This window comes from Scyliorhinus canicula, chromosome 4, assembly GCF_902713615.1.
Source record: "Scyliorhinus canicula chromosome 4, sScyCan1.1, whole genome shotgun sequence".
NCBI classification, from domain to species: Eukaryota; Metazoa; Chordata; class Chondrichthyes; order Carcharhiniformes; family Scyliorhinidae; genus Scyliorhinus; species Scyliorhinus canicula.
This window is the reverse complement of record NC_052149.1, coordinates 104,548,285-104,568,724: the sequence shown is the minus strand read 5'-3', so window position 1 is coordinate 104,568,724 and position 20,440 is coordinate 104,548,285. Positions and strand designations below refer to the sequence as shown.

The 20,440-nt window shown below is 46.9% G+C and overlaps 1 protein-coding gene across 5 annotated transcripts in view; it reads right to left on the bottom strand.

Annotated features, from left to right (window-relative positions):
• Positions 1-20,440, bottom strand: part of dnm3a (dynamin 3a) — a 338,917-nt gene that overhangs the window by 203,220 nt on the left and 115,257 nt on the right. For all 5 annotated transcript variants that reach the window (XM_038794962.1, XM_038794965.1, XM_038794964.1 and 2 more), the window contains 3 exons: positions 19,915-19,982; positions 13,945-14,083; positions 4,128-4,214 (listed from right to left, as the gene is read on the bottom strand). In XM_038794962.1, the coding sequence (XP_038650890.1) occupies positions 4,128-4,214; positions 13,945-14,083; positions 19,915-19,982 (294 nt within the window). The remainder of the gene's footprint in view (positions 1-4,127; positions 4,215-13,944; positions 14,084-19,914; positions 19,983-20,440) is intronic.

Sequence of the window (20,440 nt, the reverse complement as noted above, 5' to 3'; positions counted from 1 at the left end):
ATACCACCACTTGGAAGTCCCCCTCCAAGTCACTCACCATCCTGACTTGGAAATATATCGCCGTTCCTGCACCATCGCTGGGTCAAAATCCTGGAACTCCCTCCCTAACAGCACTGTGGGCGAACCTATGCCTCAGGGACTGCAGCGGTTCAAGAAGGCAGCTCAGAAAGAACTTCTTCAGGACAATTAGGGATGGGCAACAAATTCTGGTCTCGCCAGCAACATCCATATTCCATAAAGGAATTGAAAAAAAAACATCCATTGATATCCTTCCTGCAAACTACTGCCTCCAGTGGCAGCACGGTGGCACAGTGGTTAGCATTGCTGCCAACGGCGCTGAGGACCTGGGTTCAAATCCCGGCCCTGGGTCACTGTCCGTGTGGAGTTTGCACATTCTCCCCATGTTTGCGTGGGTTTCACCCCCACAACCCAAAGATGTGCAGGTTAGGTGGATTGGCCACGCTAAATTTCCCCTTAATTGGAAAAATAATTGGGTATTCTAAATTTTTTTTTTAAACTACTGCCTCCTACTTGCAAGTCCAAATGATCGGCATATACCACAAACAGCTAAGGACCCAGTTCTGAGTCCTGCTTAACAATATAAGTAAGAGGAACAATAGGAGACCATTCAAACTCTCGAGCCTGTTCACCATTCAACAAGATCATTATTGATCTGACTGGCCTCAACTCCAATTTTCTGCCCACCCCCGTAACCCTAGACTCCCTTGTAGATCAAAAAATCTGTCTAACATTGCCTTGAATACATGCAATGACCCAAAAGACCCAACCTCCACTGCTTTTTGGGGTACAGAATTTCAATGATTAACAGCCCTCAGAGAGAACCAATTCCTCCTCAGCTCCATCTTAAATGGGAGACCCCTTATTCTCAAACTGTGCAACCCTAATTCTGGGTGCACTCATGAAGGGAAAGATCCTCTCAAGATTTATCCTGTCAGACCCCATCAGGATCTTATATGTTACTATCAGATCACCTCATTCTTCTGAACTCCAAAGAGCATAGGCCCAACCTTTCCTCATAAGATAACCCCGATCTCAGGAATCAAGCTAGTGGGCCTTCTCGGAATTGCTTTCAAGATTAGAATATCCCTCTTTAAATAAGGAGACCAAAATTACAAGTAGCATGGTTGTGGTCTCACCAATCCCCATACAATTGTAGCAAGACCTCTCTATATTTCAACCCGATCCCCCCTGCAATAAAGGGCAGAATTTCATTTCCCTTCCCAATTGCTTGATGTATCTGCATAATAACGTATTGGGATTCATTTACATGGCCGGCAAAGCCTGAATTCGTCCCCCATTAGGCACGCGCACTTGGCGGGACTGGAGGTGGGCATGAAACGCAGTTGACCCGGGGGCACAATTTCATGCCAGTTGGCCAATTAACAGCCATCGAGTGTGAAACGCACTCTGTGAAAGACTGAGCGTTGCAGGGAAGGACAGGTAGAGGGTGGACTTCGAAAAAAGGGGGTGCTGCTGACCTGTTAAAATAAATATCAGCGTGAAAACCATACTTTGAATGTCTAGGCAGCACAATCATATGAAGAACACAGTCCCCAGACAAATTTGCTAATTTTATTTGAATCCTAACCTTTCATCCCGCCCTGGATCAAGGTGGCACCTTAAACTTAAATGCCACCTAGCCAATCGGTCCACTCGCCAACCATAAAGGCAAACCGGCACTGTTAAATCCCAGTCAATTGCTGTTTAATTAATTTAAATTAGCTTCTTAATTGTTGGCGGGCATGTTACTGACACACATGTGCGCTCGCTGACCAAAATATTGTACAAGGGCACGATGAGGTCCGGACACCCGCACTACCTTTCTTGTGTGATTTTATGCGCTTCCAGGTCAGGCACATGCCCAAAATTCATTCCTAAAATTCTGGCCCAAGATTCCGGCAGCAGGGTAGCATGGTGGTTAGCATAAATGCTTCACAGCTCCAGGGTCCCAGGTTCGATTCCGGGCTGGGTCACTGTCTGTGTGGAGTCTGCACGTCCTCCCCCTGTGTACGTGGGTTTCCTCCGGGTGCTCCGGTTTCCTCCCACAGTCCAAAGATGTGCGGGTTAGGTGGATTGGCTATGCTAAATTGCCCGTAGTGTCCTAATAATAGTAAGGTTGGGGGGGGGGGGGTGTTTGTTGGGTTACGGGTATAGGGTGGATACGTGGGTTTGAGTAGGGTGATCATGGCTCGGCACAACATTGAGGGCCGAAGGGCCTGTTCTGTGCTGTACTGTTCTATGTTCTATTCCTCTGCACTGCAGCATTCTGTAGTCCCTCTCTTTTTAAATAATGTTCTGCAGGGGGCCGGTTTAGCTCAGTTTGCTGATTTGTGATGCAGAACGAGGGCAACAGCGCGGGTTCAATCCTCGTACTGGCTGAGGTTACTCATGAACCTTGTCCCTCAACTGAGGTGTGGTAACCCTCAGGTTAAATCACCACCAGTTGGTTCTCCCCCAAAGGAGAAAGCAGCCTATGGTCTTCTGGGACTACGACGACTTTACTTATGAGAAGCAATAATTCTGGACAAAACTAATAGTCGGTTAAGTAAGACGAGCCAGCAAGGATTTCTCAAGGGGAAATCATGTTTGAGTAACCAGCTGGAAATTTTTTGGGGCGATAAAAGTGATGTCTGATGAGCACAATGCTGTCAATGTGGTACACATGGACTTCCAAAAGGCATTTAATACAATGTGGCACAACAGACCCATGATCAAAGTTATAGCTCATAGAATAAAGGGGAATGCAGCAACATGGATTATCAAATTGGTTGAAGGACATGGGTCAGAATTAAAACCCTTGTTTTTTCTGATATATATTCATGGACCTGGATGTACAGGGTACAAATTTAAGTTTTCATATGATAAAAAACCTGCAAGAATTTGAACGTTTGAAGAGGATAGTGGAGAACTTCAAAAGAGCATTGACAAGTTGTGGAATGGGCAGGCAAGTGGCAGATGAAGTTCAAAGCAGAGAAGTGTGAAGTGATTTATTTTGGTCGGAAAAACATGGAAAACATATAAAAGAAAGGGTGCACGTGAAATGTGGAGGGAGCAGAGCAACCTAGATGCTTCTGTGCAGAAATCATTGAACGTGGCAGGACAAGTTGAGAGAGCAATTAATAAAGCATACAGTATCTTCGGCTTTATTAATAGGGGCATAGATCACAAGAGCATGGAGGTTATGTTGAATTTGTATAAGTCACTACTTCAGTCTCAGCTGGAGGTATTGCGTCCAGTTCTGGTGGCGCACTTCAGGAAATATGTGAAGGCATTAGGAAGCGTGTGAAAGAAGTTCATGAGAACAATTTTATGGTTTCATGGATTAGAAACTTCAATTGTGAAGATAAATTGGAGAAGTCAGGACTGTTTTCCTGAGAGAAAAGAAGGCCGAGAGAAAATTTGATTGAGAAACTTGAAATCATTATGGGAGAAAACAGAAATAGGAAGAAACTGTGCCCACTCGTGCAACAATCGAGAGTGAGTGGGGACAGATTCAAAGTAATTAGCAAAAGAAGCAAAAGTAATACCAGCATCTTTTTACACAGTGAGTGGCTAGTGTTTGGAATGCACTGCCTGAGTGAGGAGGAGGCAGGTTCAATTGAAGCATTCAAAAAGCGAATTAGACTGTTAACTGGAAAGCAAGAATGTGCAGGGTTACGGGGAGAAGGCGAGGGAATGGTACAAGGTGAGTTGCTCATTCGGAGAGTCGGTGCAGATACGATGGGCCAAGTGGTTTCCTTCTGCGCTGTGACAATTGATTCTGTGATGTCAGACCTTGTTCAGAGCCTTGCTGAAATCTATGTTAGACTGCATCAAATGCATTACCGCCATTGGCCCTGACCTGTTACCTCCTCAAAATTTCAATCAAGTTCATCCGACATGACATTCCCTCATGAAACCGACACTAACTGTCCTTGATCTATCTGTGCCTTTCTAAATGCCTCAATTTTTTCCCCAGTAATTTGCCCATCTCCAATGTTAAGCTGACTGGCCTGTAATTATTTAGCCATCCTTCCTTTTGCAAACAACAATATGTATTACTACTTAAGAATTCTGCAGAAATATATTTAAGAACTTTATAAAAATAAGCAATGATATTTGCGAACCTGGTTCTTTGTCCTTTCCTCTCTCTCTCGTATGTAGCTGGAAACAATCCTCTCCGTCTCCTCTCGCAGTTTTGGGTACCTACACAGCTGTAAAGAACAGTAAAGCTTTCCTTTATTTAAAATCCCAAAGTGAATGTTTACCCAAAAGGGAATAGGGATAACACTGGGAATTACAGGCCAGTTAGTCTTACTTCGGTGGTAGGCAAAGTAATGGAAAGGGTACTGAGGGATAGGATTTCTGAGCATCTGGAAAGACCCTGCTTGATTAGGGATAGTCAGCACGGATCTGTGAGGAGTAGGTCTTCCCTCACAAGTCTTATTGAATTCTTTGAGGAGATGACCAAGCACGTGGATGAAGGTAAAGCAGTGGATGTGGTGCACATGGATTTTAGTAAGGAATTTGATACGGTTCCCCATGGTAGGCTTATGCAGAAAGTAAGGAGGCATGGGATAGTGGGAAATTTGGCCAGTTGGATAACAAACTGGCTAACCGATAGAAGTCAGAGAGTGATGGTGGATGGCAAATATTCAGCCTGGAACCCAGTTATCAGTGGCGTACTGCAAGGATCAGTTCTGGGTCCTCTGCTGTTTGTGATTTTCATTAACGACTTGGATGAGGAAGTTGAAGGATGGGTCAGTAAATTTGCAGACGATACGAAGATTGGTGGAGTTGTGGATAGTGAGGAGGGCTGTTGTTGGCTGCAAAGTTGCCACTCAAGTGGATAGAGCTGTGAAGAAGGCCTATGGTGTGCTAGCGTTCATTAGCAGAGGGATTGAATTTAAGAGCCGTGAGGTGATGATGCAGATATACAAAACCTTGGTAAGGCCACATTTGGAGTACTGTGTGCAGTTCTGGTCGCCTCATTTTAGGAAGGATGTGGAAGCTTTGGAAAACATGCAAAGGAGATTTACCAGGATGTTGCCTGGAATGGAGAGTAGGTCTTACGAGGAAAGGTTGAGGATGCTTTTCTCATTAGAACGGAGAAGGATGAGGGGCGACTTGATAGAGGTTTATACGATGATCAGGGGAATAGATAGAGTAGACAGTCAGAGACTTTTTCCCTGGGTGGAACAAACCATTACAAGGGGACATAAATTTAAGATGAATGGTGGAAGATACAGGGGGGATGTCAGAGGTAGGTTCTTTACCCAGAGAGTAGTGGGGGCATGGAATGCACTGCCTGTGGAAGTAGTTGAGTCGGAAACGTTAGGGACCTTCAAGCGGCTATTGGATAGGTACATGGATTACGGTAGAATGATGGGGTGTAGATTCATTTGTTCTTAATCTAGGACAAAAGTTCAGCACAACATCGTGGGCCGAAGGGCCTGTTCTGTGCTGTATTTATCTATGTTCTATGTTAATGGTATCAACCACCTTAAGCATTTAACAGTAGGTTCGCAGTACTCATTGGGTCCCCTGGTTGTTTATGTAATTCCACACAGAAAGTCAATTATGCACAGCAGGTAAGTTAAACGTGATTACATCCTGATGTGTGAGCTATGTTGTTGTTACTAACATAAAGCATACCACAACATGCTTAATAAAGGAATCTTGCTCACAAACTCATTTTCAGAAAGGTTTACTTTGCAAAAAAATATTTTCCACAGATGGAAATGATTCGGTTGGCAGCTAAGGACTAACTGGACTTCAACTGATAAAATGGTTTCTTTAAACTTTCAAATAGTGAAAAATTCCACATTAAATTTAAAATTTGATTTTCATGCACAATATGGAAACAAAATTTTCGACTTAAATACAGGTTCCAAATGTTACCAGACGCTTATTGTAATCATTATTCTATGCACCAAACATTGTTAACCTTACTTGATTAGGTCTTATGATGTTAAACTAAACAACAAATATTGTCACAATTATTAGAAGCAGTGAAAACTTTGAACAACCAGGTTATTCGGTGGATCCACAAACTAACATTTGAAATAAAAGAAATAAATATGTGGAGATTTTTAAATAGGGCTTATTGTATACTGGCACTTGAATGTTTACTGGCATATACCCTGATACCTTCTTATGGCTGTTACTTATTAGAGAATTGATGGCGAGAAAGTATACTAAATAATTTTGATATGTGCCATAAATATACTTGAGTTATAATACAACAACTGCTCTCTGAACAATGGCTTAGTGGTAATGTCAGTAAACCAGAGACCAAGGCTGCTGGTGGAATTGAAACTCAATTAACAAAATCAGTAAGCTGGTCTCAGTTATTGACAGCATAAAACCATTGCTGATTTCTATAAAAATCCATCTGGTTCACTAATGACCTTTAGGGAAGGGAATCTGTCATTCTGAGCTTGTCTGGCCGACATGTGACTCCAGCCTGCAGCAATGTGGTTGACTCTCAAATGGCCTCACAAACCATTCAGTTAGTTCAAGAATAAAAGGACTGAAAATGGATGGACCACCAGCATCAACTGAGTCACCAGAAACAATGACAAATCTAGCCTTGTCGATCCTGAAATGTCCTTCTTAATATCTGGGGGCTTGTGCCAATATCGGGAAAGCTTCCACCAGAGTAGTAAAGCAACAGTCTGACAAAGTCGTACTCGCCGAATCATACTTTATAGATAATGGGCGTGATTCTCCGGCCTCGTTACGCTCTCGCTCAAGCGAAACAAGGCCGGTGAATAGCCAGGGAGAGGCCAAAAACGAGAACCTTACAGACAATGGGGGCGATTCTCCGGCTTTGTTACACTCTTGCGCCAGGCAGCAAACGGTTTGCAATGTAACCTGCCCACTTCCGTAGGCGGAATCTGGATCTGAATCAGTGGGAGAATGGAGGGTCCCGAAGTGGGAGCCACCACTGTTTGCCAGTCGAACATCCTCCCCCAAAGCCTTACAAATATTGAACGCTATGGCAAGGATGTTGGACACAGAAGTTGGCCAAGTGGTGCTGGTTCTACGCGATATGGTCAGACCCCGGAAAAGGCAGCAGCAGCAATGTCTGCAGATGCTCGGGGCCGCGGCCCATGTGCCAGACCCCGCCCCATACTCCGAGCACCCGGCCGCCCATCAGGCCAGGGAAGAACCCAGAGGGGGAGACCCGCAATGGCCCAGGATGTACAGGCGTCGATAGTCATTCGAGCAGATGACGGGCAGCACGTGCCACAGGAGGCTCTGCCTCAACAAGAAGACGATACGACATTTGTGCCATGTCCTCGAGGAGGTGGCACCACTTGGAGGAGGAGGACAGCCGACAAAGGATCATTCCAGGGCTCGAGTGGGCACCTGTGTGGTATCTCACAGGCCACAGGTGCATCCGGCAGGTCACGAATACCCAATATGCCCGGGTGGAAGACTACATCGTCTTTGACATGGACCAAGCCCAGCAAGATGCCCAGGCAACAGGTTTCTCCGCCACAGCCAGGATACCCCAGGTCCAGGGTGTCATGGATGGCACGCATGTTGCCCTGCGCACATCGGCCATCTGGGGATGCCCTATGTTAACAGGAAGGGGGTCCACTCCCTGAACACACAGCTTGTGTGCGACCACCAGATGAACATAATGCATCTGTGTACCAACTTCCCGGGGAGTGTGCACAACAGCTGCATCCTCGAGCAGTCGGTCATCCCCAGCCTCTACGAGGAGCACCGCAAGATGGAGGGCTGGTTTTGGGGGATAAGGGGTATCCACTAAGGACCTGGCTAATGATGCCAGTACAAAGGCCAGAGACTGAAGCGGAGTCCCAGTGCAACGAGGCCCATGCTGTGATTGGGCGGTGCATTAGACTCCTCAAGATGGGTTCCAATGCTTCGACTGCTCCAGTGATGCGCTCAGGCAACGTGCCTCAATGACTACTGTCCAGTGGCCCTGACTTCGGTCGTAATGAAGTGCTTCGAGAGGTTAGTCATGAAGCACATCACCTCCATATTCTCAGAATGCCTTGATCCACTGCAATTTGCATACCGCCGCAACCGGTCCACAGCAGGTACCATCTCCCTGGCCCTACACTCATCCCAAGAGCATCTCAACAACATGAACTGCTACATCAGACTCCTATTGATTGACTACAGCTCCGCCTTCAACACCATAATCCCACCAAGCTCATATCAAAGCTCCAAAACCTAGGACTTGGTTCCTCACTCTGCAATGGGATCCTCGACTTTCTGACCCACAGACCACAATCAATATGAATAAACAACATCACCTCATGCACAATAGTCCTTAATACCGGGGGCCCGTAAGGCTGCCGACTTAGCACCTACTATACTCCCTGTATATTTTGCGTGGAAAAATTTGGTTCCAACTCCAACTACAAGTTTGCTGGCAAATCAGCCATAGTGAGCCGGATCTCGAATAACGACGAGTCAGGATACAGGAGGGAGATAGAGAAACTAGTGGAGTGGTGCAGCGACAACAATCTATCCTTCAAAACTAAAGAGCTGGTCATTGACTTCAGGAAGCAAGGTACTGTACACACCCCTGTCAGCATCGACGGAGCGGAGGTGGAGATTGTTAGCAGTTTCAAATTCCATGGTGCACATATCTCCAAAAATCTGTCTTGATTCATCCACGTCGACACTACCACCAAGAAAGCACAACAGCGCCTATACTTCCTCAGGAAACTAAAGAAATTCGACATGTCCGCATTAACTCTTACCAACCTTTACAGATGCACCATAGAAAGAATCCTATCTGGCTGCATCACAGCCTGCCCAAGACCGCAAAAGAATCGTGTACACAGCCCAGTCCATCACACGAACCTGCCTCCCATCCATTGACTCCATCTACACCTCCCGCTGCCTGGGGAAAGCAGGCAGCATAATCAAAACCCCTCCCACCCGGTTACTCACTCTTCATCGGGCAGGAGGTACAGAAGTCTGAGAACACGCACGAACAGACTGAAAAACAGCTTCTTCCCCACTGTTAACAGATTCCAAAATGACCCTCTTATGGACTGACCTCATTAATACTACACCCCTGTATGCTTCACCCGATGCCGGTGTTCTGCAGTTACATTGTGTACCTTGTGTTGCCCTATTATGTATTTTCTTTTTTTTTCCTTCGCTTTTCATGTACTTAATGATCTGTTGAGCTGCTCGCAGAAAAGTACTTTTCACTGTACCTCGGTACATGTGACAATAAACAAATCTAATCCAATCCAATCCAGTACACCGCCCGCTCGCTTTGTGGTGGTCTGCTGTGCCCTCCACAATCTCGCACAGTAGCAGGGCGACATGCTGAAGGTTGGTGGCAAGGAACATGTGGCCACCTCTGAGGAGGAAGAGGATGAGGATGACTAGGAGGCGTCGGACCAGCGGGTGCTGGAGGACGAGGCCAGGAAGGAACCTGAGGCCAAGCCGGATGCTGTAAGAAAGGTGGCAGTGATGAGGGTCCGGCAAGCCTGGAGGGCCAGGGTGGCGCTCATACTCGTCAGATTTACTCAGGACATGGCGTGGTCCATCAACCCCACCCCTATTTCCCACCCTTTCAGGGTATGTGTCACATCACTGCAGGGTGCTGGGACTGTGTCGGCACCATCAACGGGACAATGTCAAGGGCAGGGGGATGATGATAACCCTGAGAGCAGAGCGCCAATGCTCCTCAATTTATGCCATAGACTGACCCCTGCCTGTCTGCTGAGTGCTCCCTCACACACATCACCTGCACACGGTGATGTATTGTGGAAGAAAGTGACAGGCATTCTACTGGTTGTGCACAAGGGTGTTTAATGTTCTAGACAGGTCCCCACTCTCACAATGGTACTGTCCCCCACCCTCCCACCCCACCATCCCCCTCACCCCTGAACCTATCATTCCCCCACCCCCAACAACTTGTCCCACCCTCCACCGGTGCCCTCAGTGATACTCGATGCGCTTTGCCCTCCTAGCTCTACTACTACGTCTAGGTATCTCCCCAGAACGCACATCTGCGGTGGAGGCTGCCAATGGCCTAACTCTTTCTGCGGCCTTCGATGCGCCTGATGGGCGTCCTCTGAGGCCGGAGGACCCCAGCTCACTTGTAGACGGCACGTCCACAGCCGTGCCGCATTGTCCAGTGTGCTGACTCCGTGAAGTGGCCTCATCAGAGGGGTGGAATTTGTGGGAGCTGGTGGGCATCGTGGCCATTCCATGGGACGGGTCCATGTTGACACTCAGTGCCCCCACCTCCCAGTCGGTGCCCATAGAGCCCTGCGTTTCACCTTGGGACAGAAGTCCGCTGGTTCGAGCCCTGGTTGCCCCTGCATCATCTGGCTCTGCCAGCCCTGGTGGTTCCCCATGGTCTGCGCCATCATGTTCACTCCCTCGGCGATACTCCTCAGTGACTGGGACATGCTCTGCAGTGCCTCGGCAATGCCCACCTGCGATGAGCCAAGCTCCGCAGCGCCTGGGCCATGTCCAACTGAGAGCGGGACATGTCCCGCAGAATCTCATCAAGGTCAGCCTGGTACTGGGTGACATCCCCCAGCAAGGCGGACATTCTGTCGAGACCCTCGGCCATGACCGTCAACGACTACGCGACGCCTTGGACACCTTCACTAATGGTGCTGCTTCGTACACCAGGCTTTCCACTACAGTCGCCCCCTTAGCAGGTTTGGCCGCGGTGCCACTCATTGCCAACACCATCTCCTGCGCCTGTAGCATCCGGGACTCCTCCAAGTGGCTAAGGATCTGCTGGAGTGATGCTGACATCACCCTCTGAATGTACTGGCCGCTCCCTATCGCCTCAATCAGCTCCTGGTAACCACAAGCTCAGCATCAGGCTGGGACCCAGCTGGATTCTGGGATCCAGCAGCCCCACGACCGCTGTCTCTCCTGGGTTTTCCTGCCGCCGCCTGACATGCATCATCAGCAGAATGGTGCTCACCAGATTGTGCCCCAGAATCCTGCCATTAACATGCCCCACCGAGGTGAGTGTATCTGCACTGGTGGGGCGCGACTATAACAGTTGCATCCTTGGAGCTTTCCTCCGAGGTGGCCTCCTCGGAGTCAGGAGATGGTGCCGTTTGGGATGGGCCGCTTTGGAGGACCTGTGGGAGAATGGACATGTGGTCAGTGAGAAGGATGGGTCAGTCAGTAACGCAATAACAACTTACGTTTGACAGGTCCTCCCGGTGGAGCCCGGTGGTTCCTCGTCTCTGCGGCATCTGCAAGCCTCCGCGTGGGTGACTGCTCTGTCCTCAGCCACCCCTGTCACCTCCAGGCCCTGCTCCTCAAAGGAGGTGAGGATTGTTACGTCCGGCACCCCATCGCCAGTCTGGGCCCTTTCCCGCCAATTGTGGGAGAGTTTTTCCGACGGAGACACAGAGAGGGCATCGTTAGCCACATGCGCGGCTCACAGTGGTGGGAGGAGCGGGGGAAAAGGAAGGGTTCGTGGGTTGAGGGGGGGGGGGGGGGGTGTATGTTCCCTTGTTGACCTTTTTTCCAGCACTGGAGGCCAGTCTGCCTGGTCACACTCCCCAAGCTGACAGCTGCCGCCACCTCATCCAAGGCAGCACTGGCTGCTTTGTGGCTCATCCTCCGGGACCCGCAGGGGAACAGGACATCCCTCCTGGCCTCCAAAGCATCTCGCAGCCTCCCCAGGTGTGCATCCCCGAATCCTGGGGCTGTTCTTCTCAGTGTCATTATTGCGAGCTTGCTGGGGTTAGCTGGGCAAGTGCAGCTTAAATGCTGCTCGACTTTGTTAGTGGGGGGCTGGTGAGCGCGGAGCCAGTGAGACTTTTTTTATGGCGAGAAACCCGTGAGGCCTCATTGAGTGGGCCAATTAACATTGAATTGTATTGCCGGCCTCGCTGGGCCAAGTGCAGGGAAGCTTGCGGCAATTCCCGCTCACTACCACACCAAACGTTTCCCGAAGAATCGCGCTCCATGTATCAGACAGCATCACCAGCATTCCTGGGTACATCCTGGCCCACAAAAAGGAGCAACTCACCAGATTTTATGGAACAGTAGTACACAGTCAGGAAGGAGTTGCCCTGGAAATTCTCAACATTGACTTCAGACCCCATGAAGTCTCAGGTCAAACACAGGTAAGGAAACTTCCTTCTATGTACCACCTCAGTTGGTGAATCAGTACTTCTCCATGTTGAACACCAACTGGAGGAAGCACTGAGGGTGGCAAGGGCACCAAGTGTACTCTAAATTGGAAACTTCAATATCCATTACCAAGAGTGGCTCTGTAGAACAACTACGGACCGAGCTGGCCAAGACCTAAAGAACATAGCTGCTGGACTGAGTCTGCGACAGGTGGTGAGGAAACCAACAAGGAAAAACCTACTTCACCTCATCCGCACCAATCTACCGGTCGCAGATACATCGGTCCCTGGCAGTATTGTAGGAGTGACTACCACACAGTACTTGTGGAGACGAAGTGCCAGCTTCAGATTGAGCCATCTGGCAGTACCACCATGCTAAATGGGATAGATTTCAGATAGATCTAGTAACTCAAAATTATGCACACATGAGGTTCTATGGGCAATCCGCAGCAACGGAGTTGTATTCATACACAATATGTAACCTCATTGTCCGGCATAATCCCCACTGTACCATTCCGATCGATCAAACTGGGGAATTAGCCCTGATGCAGGAGGTTATGCCAGGAGCAGGCATACCTAAAACTGAGGTGTCAATTGGTGATCATTGCAACCCTCCAGTGCAAAAGGAATCCATTCGGCCCATCGAGTCTGCACTGAACCTCTGAAAGAGCACCCTATCTAAGCCCAATCCCCCACCCTATCCCTGTAACCCCACCTTCATTTTGGACACTAAGGGGCAATTTAGTATGGCCAATCCACCTAATCTGCAAGTTTTTGGACAATGGGAGGAAAGCGGAGCACCCGGAGAAGCCCACACACAGGAGAATGTGCAAACTCCACACACATCTACAACTTGCATTGTAGACACTCACTAAGGTTCCTTCGACAACCCTTGCAAACCCGCACCTTTTACCACCTGGAAGGACAAGGGCAGTAGATGCATGAGAACACCACCACCTGCAATTTCCCTCCAAAACACACACCATCCTGACTTGGAACAATATCACTATTCCGTCACTGTTGCTGGATCCAAATCTCCCGAACAGCACTGTGTTCTCACGACACACCAACTGCAGTGGTTCAATAAAGTAGCTCACCAACACCTTCTCAAGGGCAATTAGGGATGCACAATAAATACTGGCCGAGCCAGAAACATTCACATCCCATGAAGGGTACATAAAGTTAGAGAGATGAATACGTGACTCAAAGGCTGGTGTGGGAAAAGTGGGTTTTGGTTCATGGGGCACTGGCATTAGTACTGGGTAAAGTTGGGGCTGTACTGTTGGGACAGCCGACATCTAAACTGTGCTGGGATCAGTGTTCATGCAAACTGCAGAACTAGGGAAGTAGAGGGGGCTTTAAACTGGGGCTGCACAGTTGCTAGCACTGCTGCCTCACAGCACCAAGGGCCCGGGTTCAATTCTGACCTTGGGTGACTGTCTGTGTGGAGTTTCACATTCTTCCCATGTCTGCGTGAGTTTCATTTGGATGCTCCGGTTTCCTCCCATGGTCCAAAGATCTGCAGGTTAAGTGGATTGATCATGCTAAATTGCCAATTCTTCAAAACCATCTCAATCCAAAGCTACATTTCTATTGAACATACACCACCACTAGCTGGGATTACTGATATTAGGAGAAACAATATAGCCTGAGGAAAGTCAGTAAAGGAGCTCAGAGTTAAGCTCCTTGGCAGCAGTTATGACTTCCATACTATGGTATTGCACACAAGGATATTTATTTTTTTGAATCTTAAAATATTTGTTTTATCACTATATTGTTAACAAATATGTACAAAATAAAAGCTGCAGAGTGTTTTTGTTACCTTACAGCTACACTGTCTAACTGTGTGTATTAGCTCTTGGATAACCAAATCCACACACTTCAGGCAAGGTTCCTTGAGTTTCACAATCTGTTTCTTCACAATAGTTTCAAAGGCCATGTCAGGGGTAAATAAGCCTGGCCTGTAGACATTAAAGACAAGGAGAAATATCAATCTTGATATAGATGTCACTGAGGGTGACATTGCATATGCATCATTCACAAATATTTTCACATCTTCCAAAGCAATCTTGAAACTATTTTTGCATGTGGAGTGTAGTTCTTATATCACTGAGAAAAGGCACAATAGCTGCAACAGAGAAAAAATTGAACCTTGAAGATAACTCAACGTAAAGGTCAGATTGAAACAAATTCACAAATATCAGCTATGTAATATATTTATAATAAAACTCTTAATATGCTTTAGTGTATTTGTTATGATCTTGAGGAAGACAAATCATTTTTAAAAATAAATTTAAACTTCCAGTTATTAACTGAAAGAATTACGCTACAAGGTTTTACATTTTGAACAAAACCATTTACTGTACAAACATTAAACAAAGCCCGTGTTACTAACAACACAATATTTTGTAAACATTTATTCTTTAAGCCTGAAAATCTCAACAGGACACTCCCTGCTCTTTTATCGCCACCCAAGAGTTTCCAATACTATATTTTTTATTTCTATTAAACTTTTAACATTTGATATCAAAAAATTACAAAACAAACCAACACATGTATCAAAAATTACAAACAACAACAACACTACCAGTAACCCCAGGAACAGAAATACAACCCAAACAACCACACACCCCTCCCCCCAACCCTGCTAATAGCTAACAGTGACCAATTCCTTAAAGTGCAATATGAATGGCCGCCGTTACCCTTCGACCGACCCCCTCAGTGTAAACTTGACCTCCTCGAGGTGCAAAAACCACATCAAGTCACCTGGTCATGCTGAGGCACTTGGTGGCATTGCCTGTCTCCAGCTGAGTAAAATTTGCCTCCAAACAATCAACCAGGCGAATGCCAGGGCATCCACCCCCGCACCCATCCTCAGCTCTGGCTAGTCCGACACCCCAAATACAGCTACTATCAGACAGGGTTCTAAATTAATATTTAGGATTGCCAATAGGGTGTTGAAGAAAGGCACCCAAAAACCCACCAATTTGGGACAGGACCAGATATATGCATGTGGTTCACGGGACCTCTCGAACACCAGTCGCACCTGTCCTCCACCCCAGCAAAAAAAATCGACTCATTCTGCCCTTGGGTAAGATGTGCTCTAAACACTACCCTGTAGAGGGACTCACTCCATACCTCCTGCTCCAATATAGGACCGAGCTCCTCCTCCCACCTGGCCTTTACCTCTTCCTCGGAGACCTGATCATCCCCAAAATCCGGCCATATATCTCCCACATGTGGAATCCAATTTTGCCGGCTCAAACAAATGATTCCTACAGATCGGAGCCCATTTTGACACTGCCCCAGCGTAAAATGCTGACAGAGTTGCAGATAGAGAACTAAACTAAGTAACTTTACATTCTTTGATTCTGGCAGCCACCTGAATACATTACATCTCTAATGAAGACAACTAATAATAATCGTTTATTGTCACAAGTAGGCGTCAATGAAGTTACTGTGAAAAGCTCCTCGTCACCACATTCCGGTGCCTGTTCAGGGAGGCCAGTACGGGAATTGAACCCGCGGTGCTGGCATTGTTCTGTATTACAAGCCAGCTATTTAGCCCACTATGCTAATCTATACCATAATTCTCAGTTTCTTGTCATTCAATTTTCCCGCCAGCAGCATAGCCCCTCCAGTGGGTTTCATGGCGGCATGGGGTGGTTACAACGGGAAATTCCATTGACAATCAGCGGTAAGATAGAATCCAGCCGTCAGAATCCTTCCACCAGCGAACAGCCCGCAGCCGAGATACATGTGGTTGGTGACTGGAGAAACCTTCCCCTGATCTCCACGAAGAAACTCAGAAAGGGATTCCCCCAGTGTTTAATGTTTTCACACTTCTATCTCTGATTTTATTAAATAAACAAACTTCATCGATTGAATTGCATTCACTTAGGTTTGTTCACCAGCGGTTTTCATTTATTTGACATTTAAAATGTCAATTGCCAAACTAAAAGTTGTAGCCCTGAAACATCTAAAAAAATAAAGAACAAAGAAAAGGACAGCACAGGAACAGGACCTTCGGCCCTCCAAGCCTGTGCCGATCATAATGCTCCAACTAAAAAAAAACCTTCTGCCCTTAGTCTGTCCCTATCCCACTATTTCCTCCCTATTCATGTCCACATCCAGATGCCTCTTAAATGTTGCGAATGTACCTGCTTCCACCACATCCTCTGGTAGCGCGTTTCAGGCGCCCACCACTGTGTGTGAAAAACTTACCCTGCACATCTCCCTTAAACATTCCCCCTCTCACCTTGAACCCGTGCTTCTTGTAATTGACACTTCCACCCTAGGAAAAAGCCTCTGACTATCAACCCTGTCTATGTCTCTCAGAATTTTGTAGACCTCCATCAGGTCTCCCTTCAGCCTCTGTCTTTCCAGTGAAAGCAATCAAGGTATATTCAACCTCTCCTCATAGCCAACACCATTGAGACCAGGCAACATTCTGGTAAACCTTCTTTGTACTCTCTCCGAAGTTTCCACATCCTTCTGCTAATGTGATGACCAGAACTGCACGCAATACTCCAAATGCGGCCTAACCAAGGTTTTATAGAGCTGCAACATGATTTCCCAACTCCTGTACTCAATGCCCTGGCTGATGACTGCAAGCATGCTGTATGCCTTCTTAATCAGCTTGGCTGGCTGCGTCGTCACTTTTAGGAAACTGTTGGCCTGCACGCGCAGATCCCTCTGTATGTTAATGTTCCTAAGGGTTCTGCCATTTACAGTATAATTCATACCTAGATTTGATCCTCCAAAATGCATCATCTCGCATTTGTCTGGATTAAATTCCATCTGCCATTTCTGTCCTCAAGTCTCCAATCTATCTATATCCTGTTGTATCCTCTGACAATCCTCGGCACTATCAGCAACTCTGCCAATCTTCATGTCATCCGCAAACTTACTAATCAGACCAACCACGTTTTCCTCCAGATCATTTATATATACTACAAATAACAAGGTCCCAGCACTGATCCCTGCAGAACACTACTCGCTGCAGATCTCCATTCTGAAAAACACCCACGCACCGCTACTCTCTGTCTTCTATAACCAAGCCAATTCTCTATCCATCTAGCCAGCCCATCCCGAATCCCATATGATTTTAGATTTTGTACCAGTCTGTCATGTGGGATCTTGTCAAACGCCTTTCTAAAGTCCATATAAACTACATACAGTCCTTCCTCATCAATTTTCTTTGTCGCCTCTTCAAAAAACTCAATCAAGTTGGTGAGACATGGGGCGGGATTCTTTGCTCCTGAGGCTAAGTGTTGACGCTGTCATAAACACCGTCGCGTTTCTCGACCGCGTCAACATGACCTCAGGAGCAGCAATTCTGACCCCTACAGGGGGCCAGCACAGTACTGGAGTGGCCCACTCTGCTCCAGCTGCCGATCCCCGGCGTCAGATGAGCGCCGCGGGTCTGCGCATGCGCAGTGGGACCGGCGCCAATGCGCGCATGCGCCGTGGCTCCCTTCTGTGCGCCGGCCCCGACGCAACATGGCGCAGGGCTACAGGGACCGGTGCAGAACAAAAGAGGCCCCCAGCCCGAGAAGACGGCTCACTGATCGGTAGGCCCCGAACACGGGCCAGACCACAACGAAGGCCCCCCCAGGCACAGTCCAACCCCCCCCCCCCCCCCCCAACCACCCCGGATGCATCCACGCCAAGGACCTGCCGGGTAAGAGAAGGTGTGAACGGCGCCAGCAGGACTTGGCTTTTTTTGCGTGGCTGCTCGGACAATCCCAGGCCGAGGATCGCTGGGGGCCCACGTAGAGCGCCCCAAACTGGCGCCGCGCCGACCGCACCAACGCCAATTCTCTGCTCTTCGGAGAATCGGCGGACCGGCACAGGACGGCATGGCACGATTCGTGCGATTCTCCGGTCCGGGGGGAGAGAATCCCATCCATGACTTTCCCCATACAAAACCATGCTGCCTGTCACTAACTGGCCCATTTTCCTCCAAATGTGCATAAAACCTGACTCTCGGAATCTTTTCCAAAGGCTTCCCCATCACTGATGTCAGGTTCACCGTCCTATAATTTGCTGGATTTTCTCTGCTTCCTTTCTTAAACAAGGGAACAACATTGGCTATTCTTCGGTCCTCTGGAACTTCGTCTGGGTCAAAGAGGATGTTAAAATATCTGTTTAGGCCCCAGTTATTTCTCCTCTTACCTCCCGCAGTAACTTGGGATAGATCCCATCCGGCCCCGGGAACTTGTCTACCTTAATGCAATTTGGATACTCAACATTTCCTCCTTTGATATATTGATGTTCTCAAGAGTTCACATGCCTATCCTTGACCTCAACAACCGTCATGTCTATTTCCCTGGTGAATATCGCTACAAAGTACTCATTAAGGATTTATCCTACGTCCTGTGGTTCCATGCATTACTTCTGTCCATTGTCCTTAAGTGGGCCTACTCTTTCTTTTGCTACCCTCTTGCTCCTAAACATCAGAAGGAATGGGCAGAGGTTAATACTTCAATGGGGTTTTATGGCTCAAAATTGTTTGATACCATAAGAATAGAGCAAATACTCCCAGTTGTAGGGGGCTGGTTTAGCACACTGGGCTAAATCACTGGCTTTTAAAGCAGACCAAGGCAGGCCAGCAGCACGGTTCAATTCCCGTACCAACCTCCACGAACAGGCGCTGGAATGTGGCGACTAGGGGCTTTTCACAGTAACTTAATTGAAGCCTACTCATGACAATAAGCGATTTTCATTTTTTCAACTCGAGGCCATACATATAAATTTGTCATTTAAAAATCTAATAGGGAATTCAACAGAAACTTCTTTACCCAGAGAGTGGTTGGAATAGGGTGTTCACTAGCACATGTAGTTAATGTGAATGAAATTGATGCATTTAAGGAGAAGCTGGATAAGCATGCGGGAGAAAAGAATAAAAGGATACGTTGATAGGGTTACGAGGAAGAAAAGTAGGCCCTTGTGAAGTACAAACATCAGCAGGAACCTACCGAGGTGAATGTCCTGGTTTTTGTCCTGTAAATTTATTCTCGTATGATACCTATTTAGCTCTTACTTTCCACATGTTTTTGTAAACATTTTAAAGAAAACAAATCAAGATAGCAGTAATTTATTACACCTATATGGAATCATAGAATCCCTACTGTGCAGAACGAGGCCATTCGGCCCAACGAGTCTGCACCGACCCTCTGAATGAGCACCCTACCTCGACCCACTCCCCCGCCCCATCCCAGTAATCCCACACAACCTTTGGACACTAAGGGGCAATTTAGCATGGCCAATCCACTCAACCTGCACATCTTTGGACTGTGGGAGGAAACCCGGAGCACCCAGAGGAAACCCACACAGACACAGGGAGAACGTACAAACTCCACACAGTCACCCAAGATCGGAATCGAACCCAGGTCTCCGACGCTGTGAGGCAACATTGTTAACCATTATGCCACCGTTATATTGTTATAATGTTATTTTTCTACAGTATTACTTATATAAAAGAGCATTAAAAATAACAGGGAATGAGCAAAGGATATTTCCAGAGTAATAATAATAGTCGCTTATTGTCACAAGTAGGCTTCAATTAAGTTACTGTGAAAAGCCCCTAGTCACCACTTTCCAGCGCCTGTTCGGGGAGGCTGGTACGGGAATTGAACCCACGCTACTGTCTTGTTATGCAGCAAAAGCCAGCTGTTTAGCCCACTGTGCTAAACCAGCAATATGTCATTTTAATTTTCTTCTATATCACCGATTAAAATGTATAACTTTTGTGGTACATGGTCTGTATCACCCTCTAAAAATTACTTACCTGATACCATGGATGTTCTTAATGGCATAGCTAATTTCTCTCCGTAGTTCCTTTTCATCAAACTCCATCTGTAAAGTTTTAAAAAATGTACGAGTTAGTCCTCACACTAGAAAGCGAGAAACTGACAGAGGAGAATCCATAGGGCATGCAAAGGAAATAAAGTTGCACACAAAAATTAATGTGTTCTATTCATTTTGAGTTTTCTACCTTTGAAAAGATAATAAAGCCAGATGGTTACTAATCCTGTTCTTTAAATCTATAATGAAAAATATTGAAGTGTAATTAGACCTTAGAACTCCGCTACGTTATTTTTGTAAAGGATATAGGAATGTTACAGTCCAATGTAACATAAACAGCAAAAATAACTGCTGCTTTGAGAATTCCTGATATAAGTTTTTGCTTTTCATATGCCAATATTTTGTTTAACTTTAGTAGAATATAGGAGCTACTTCTTAACTTCAGAATAAAGTTGCTGGGGGAAGAGGTCAATGAACTGCCAAAATCTTTAAATGGGAAATGACTTGCA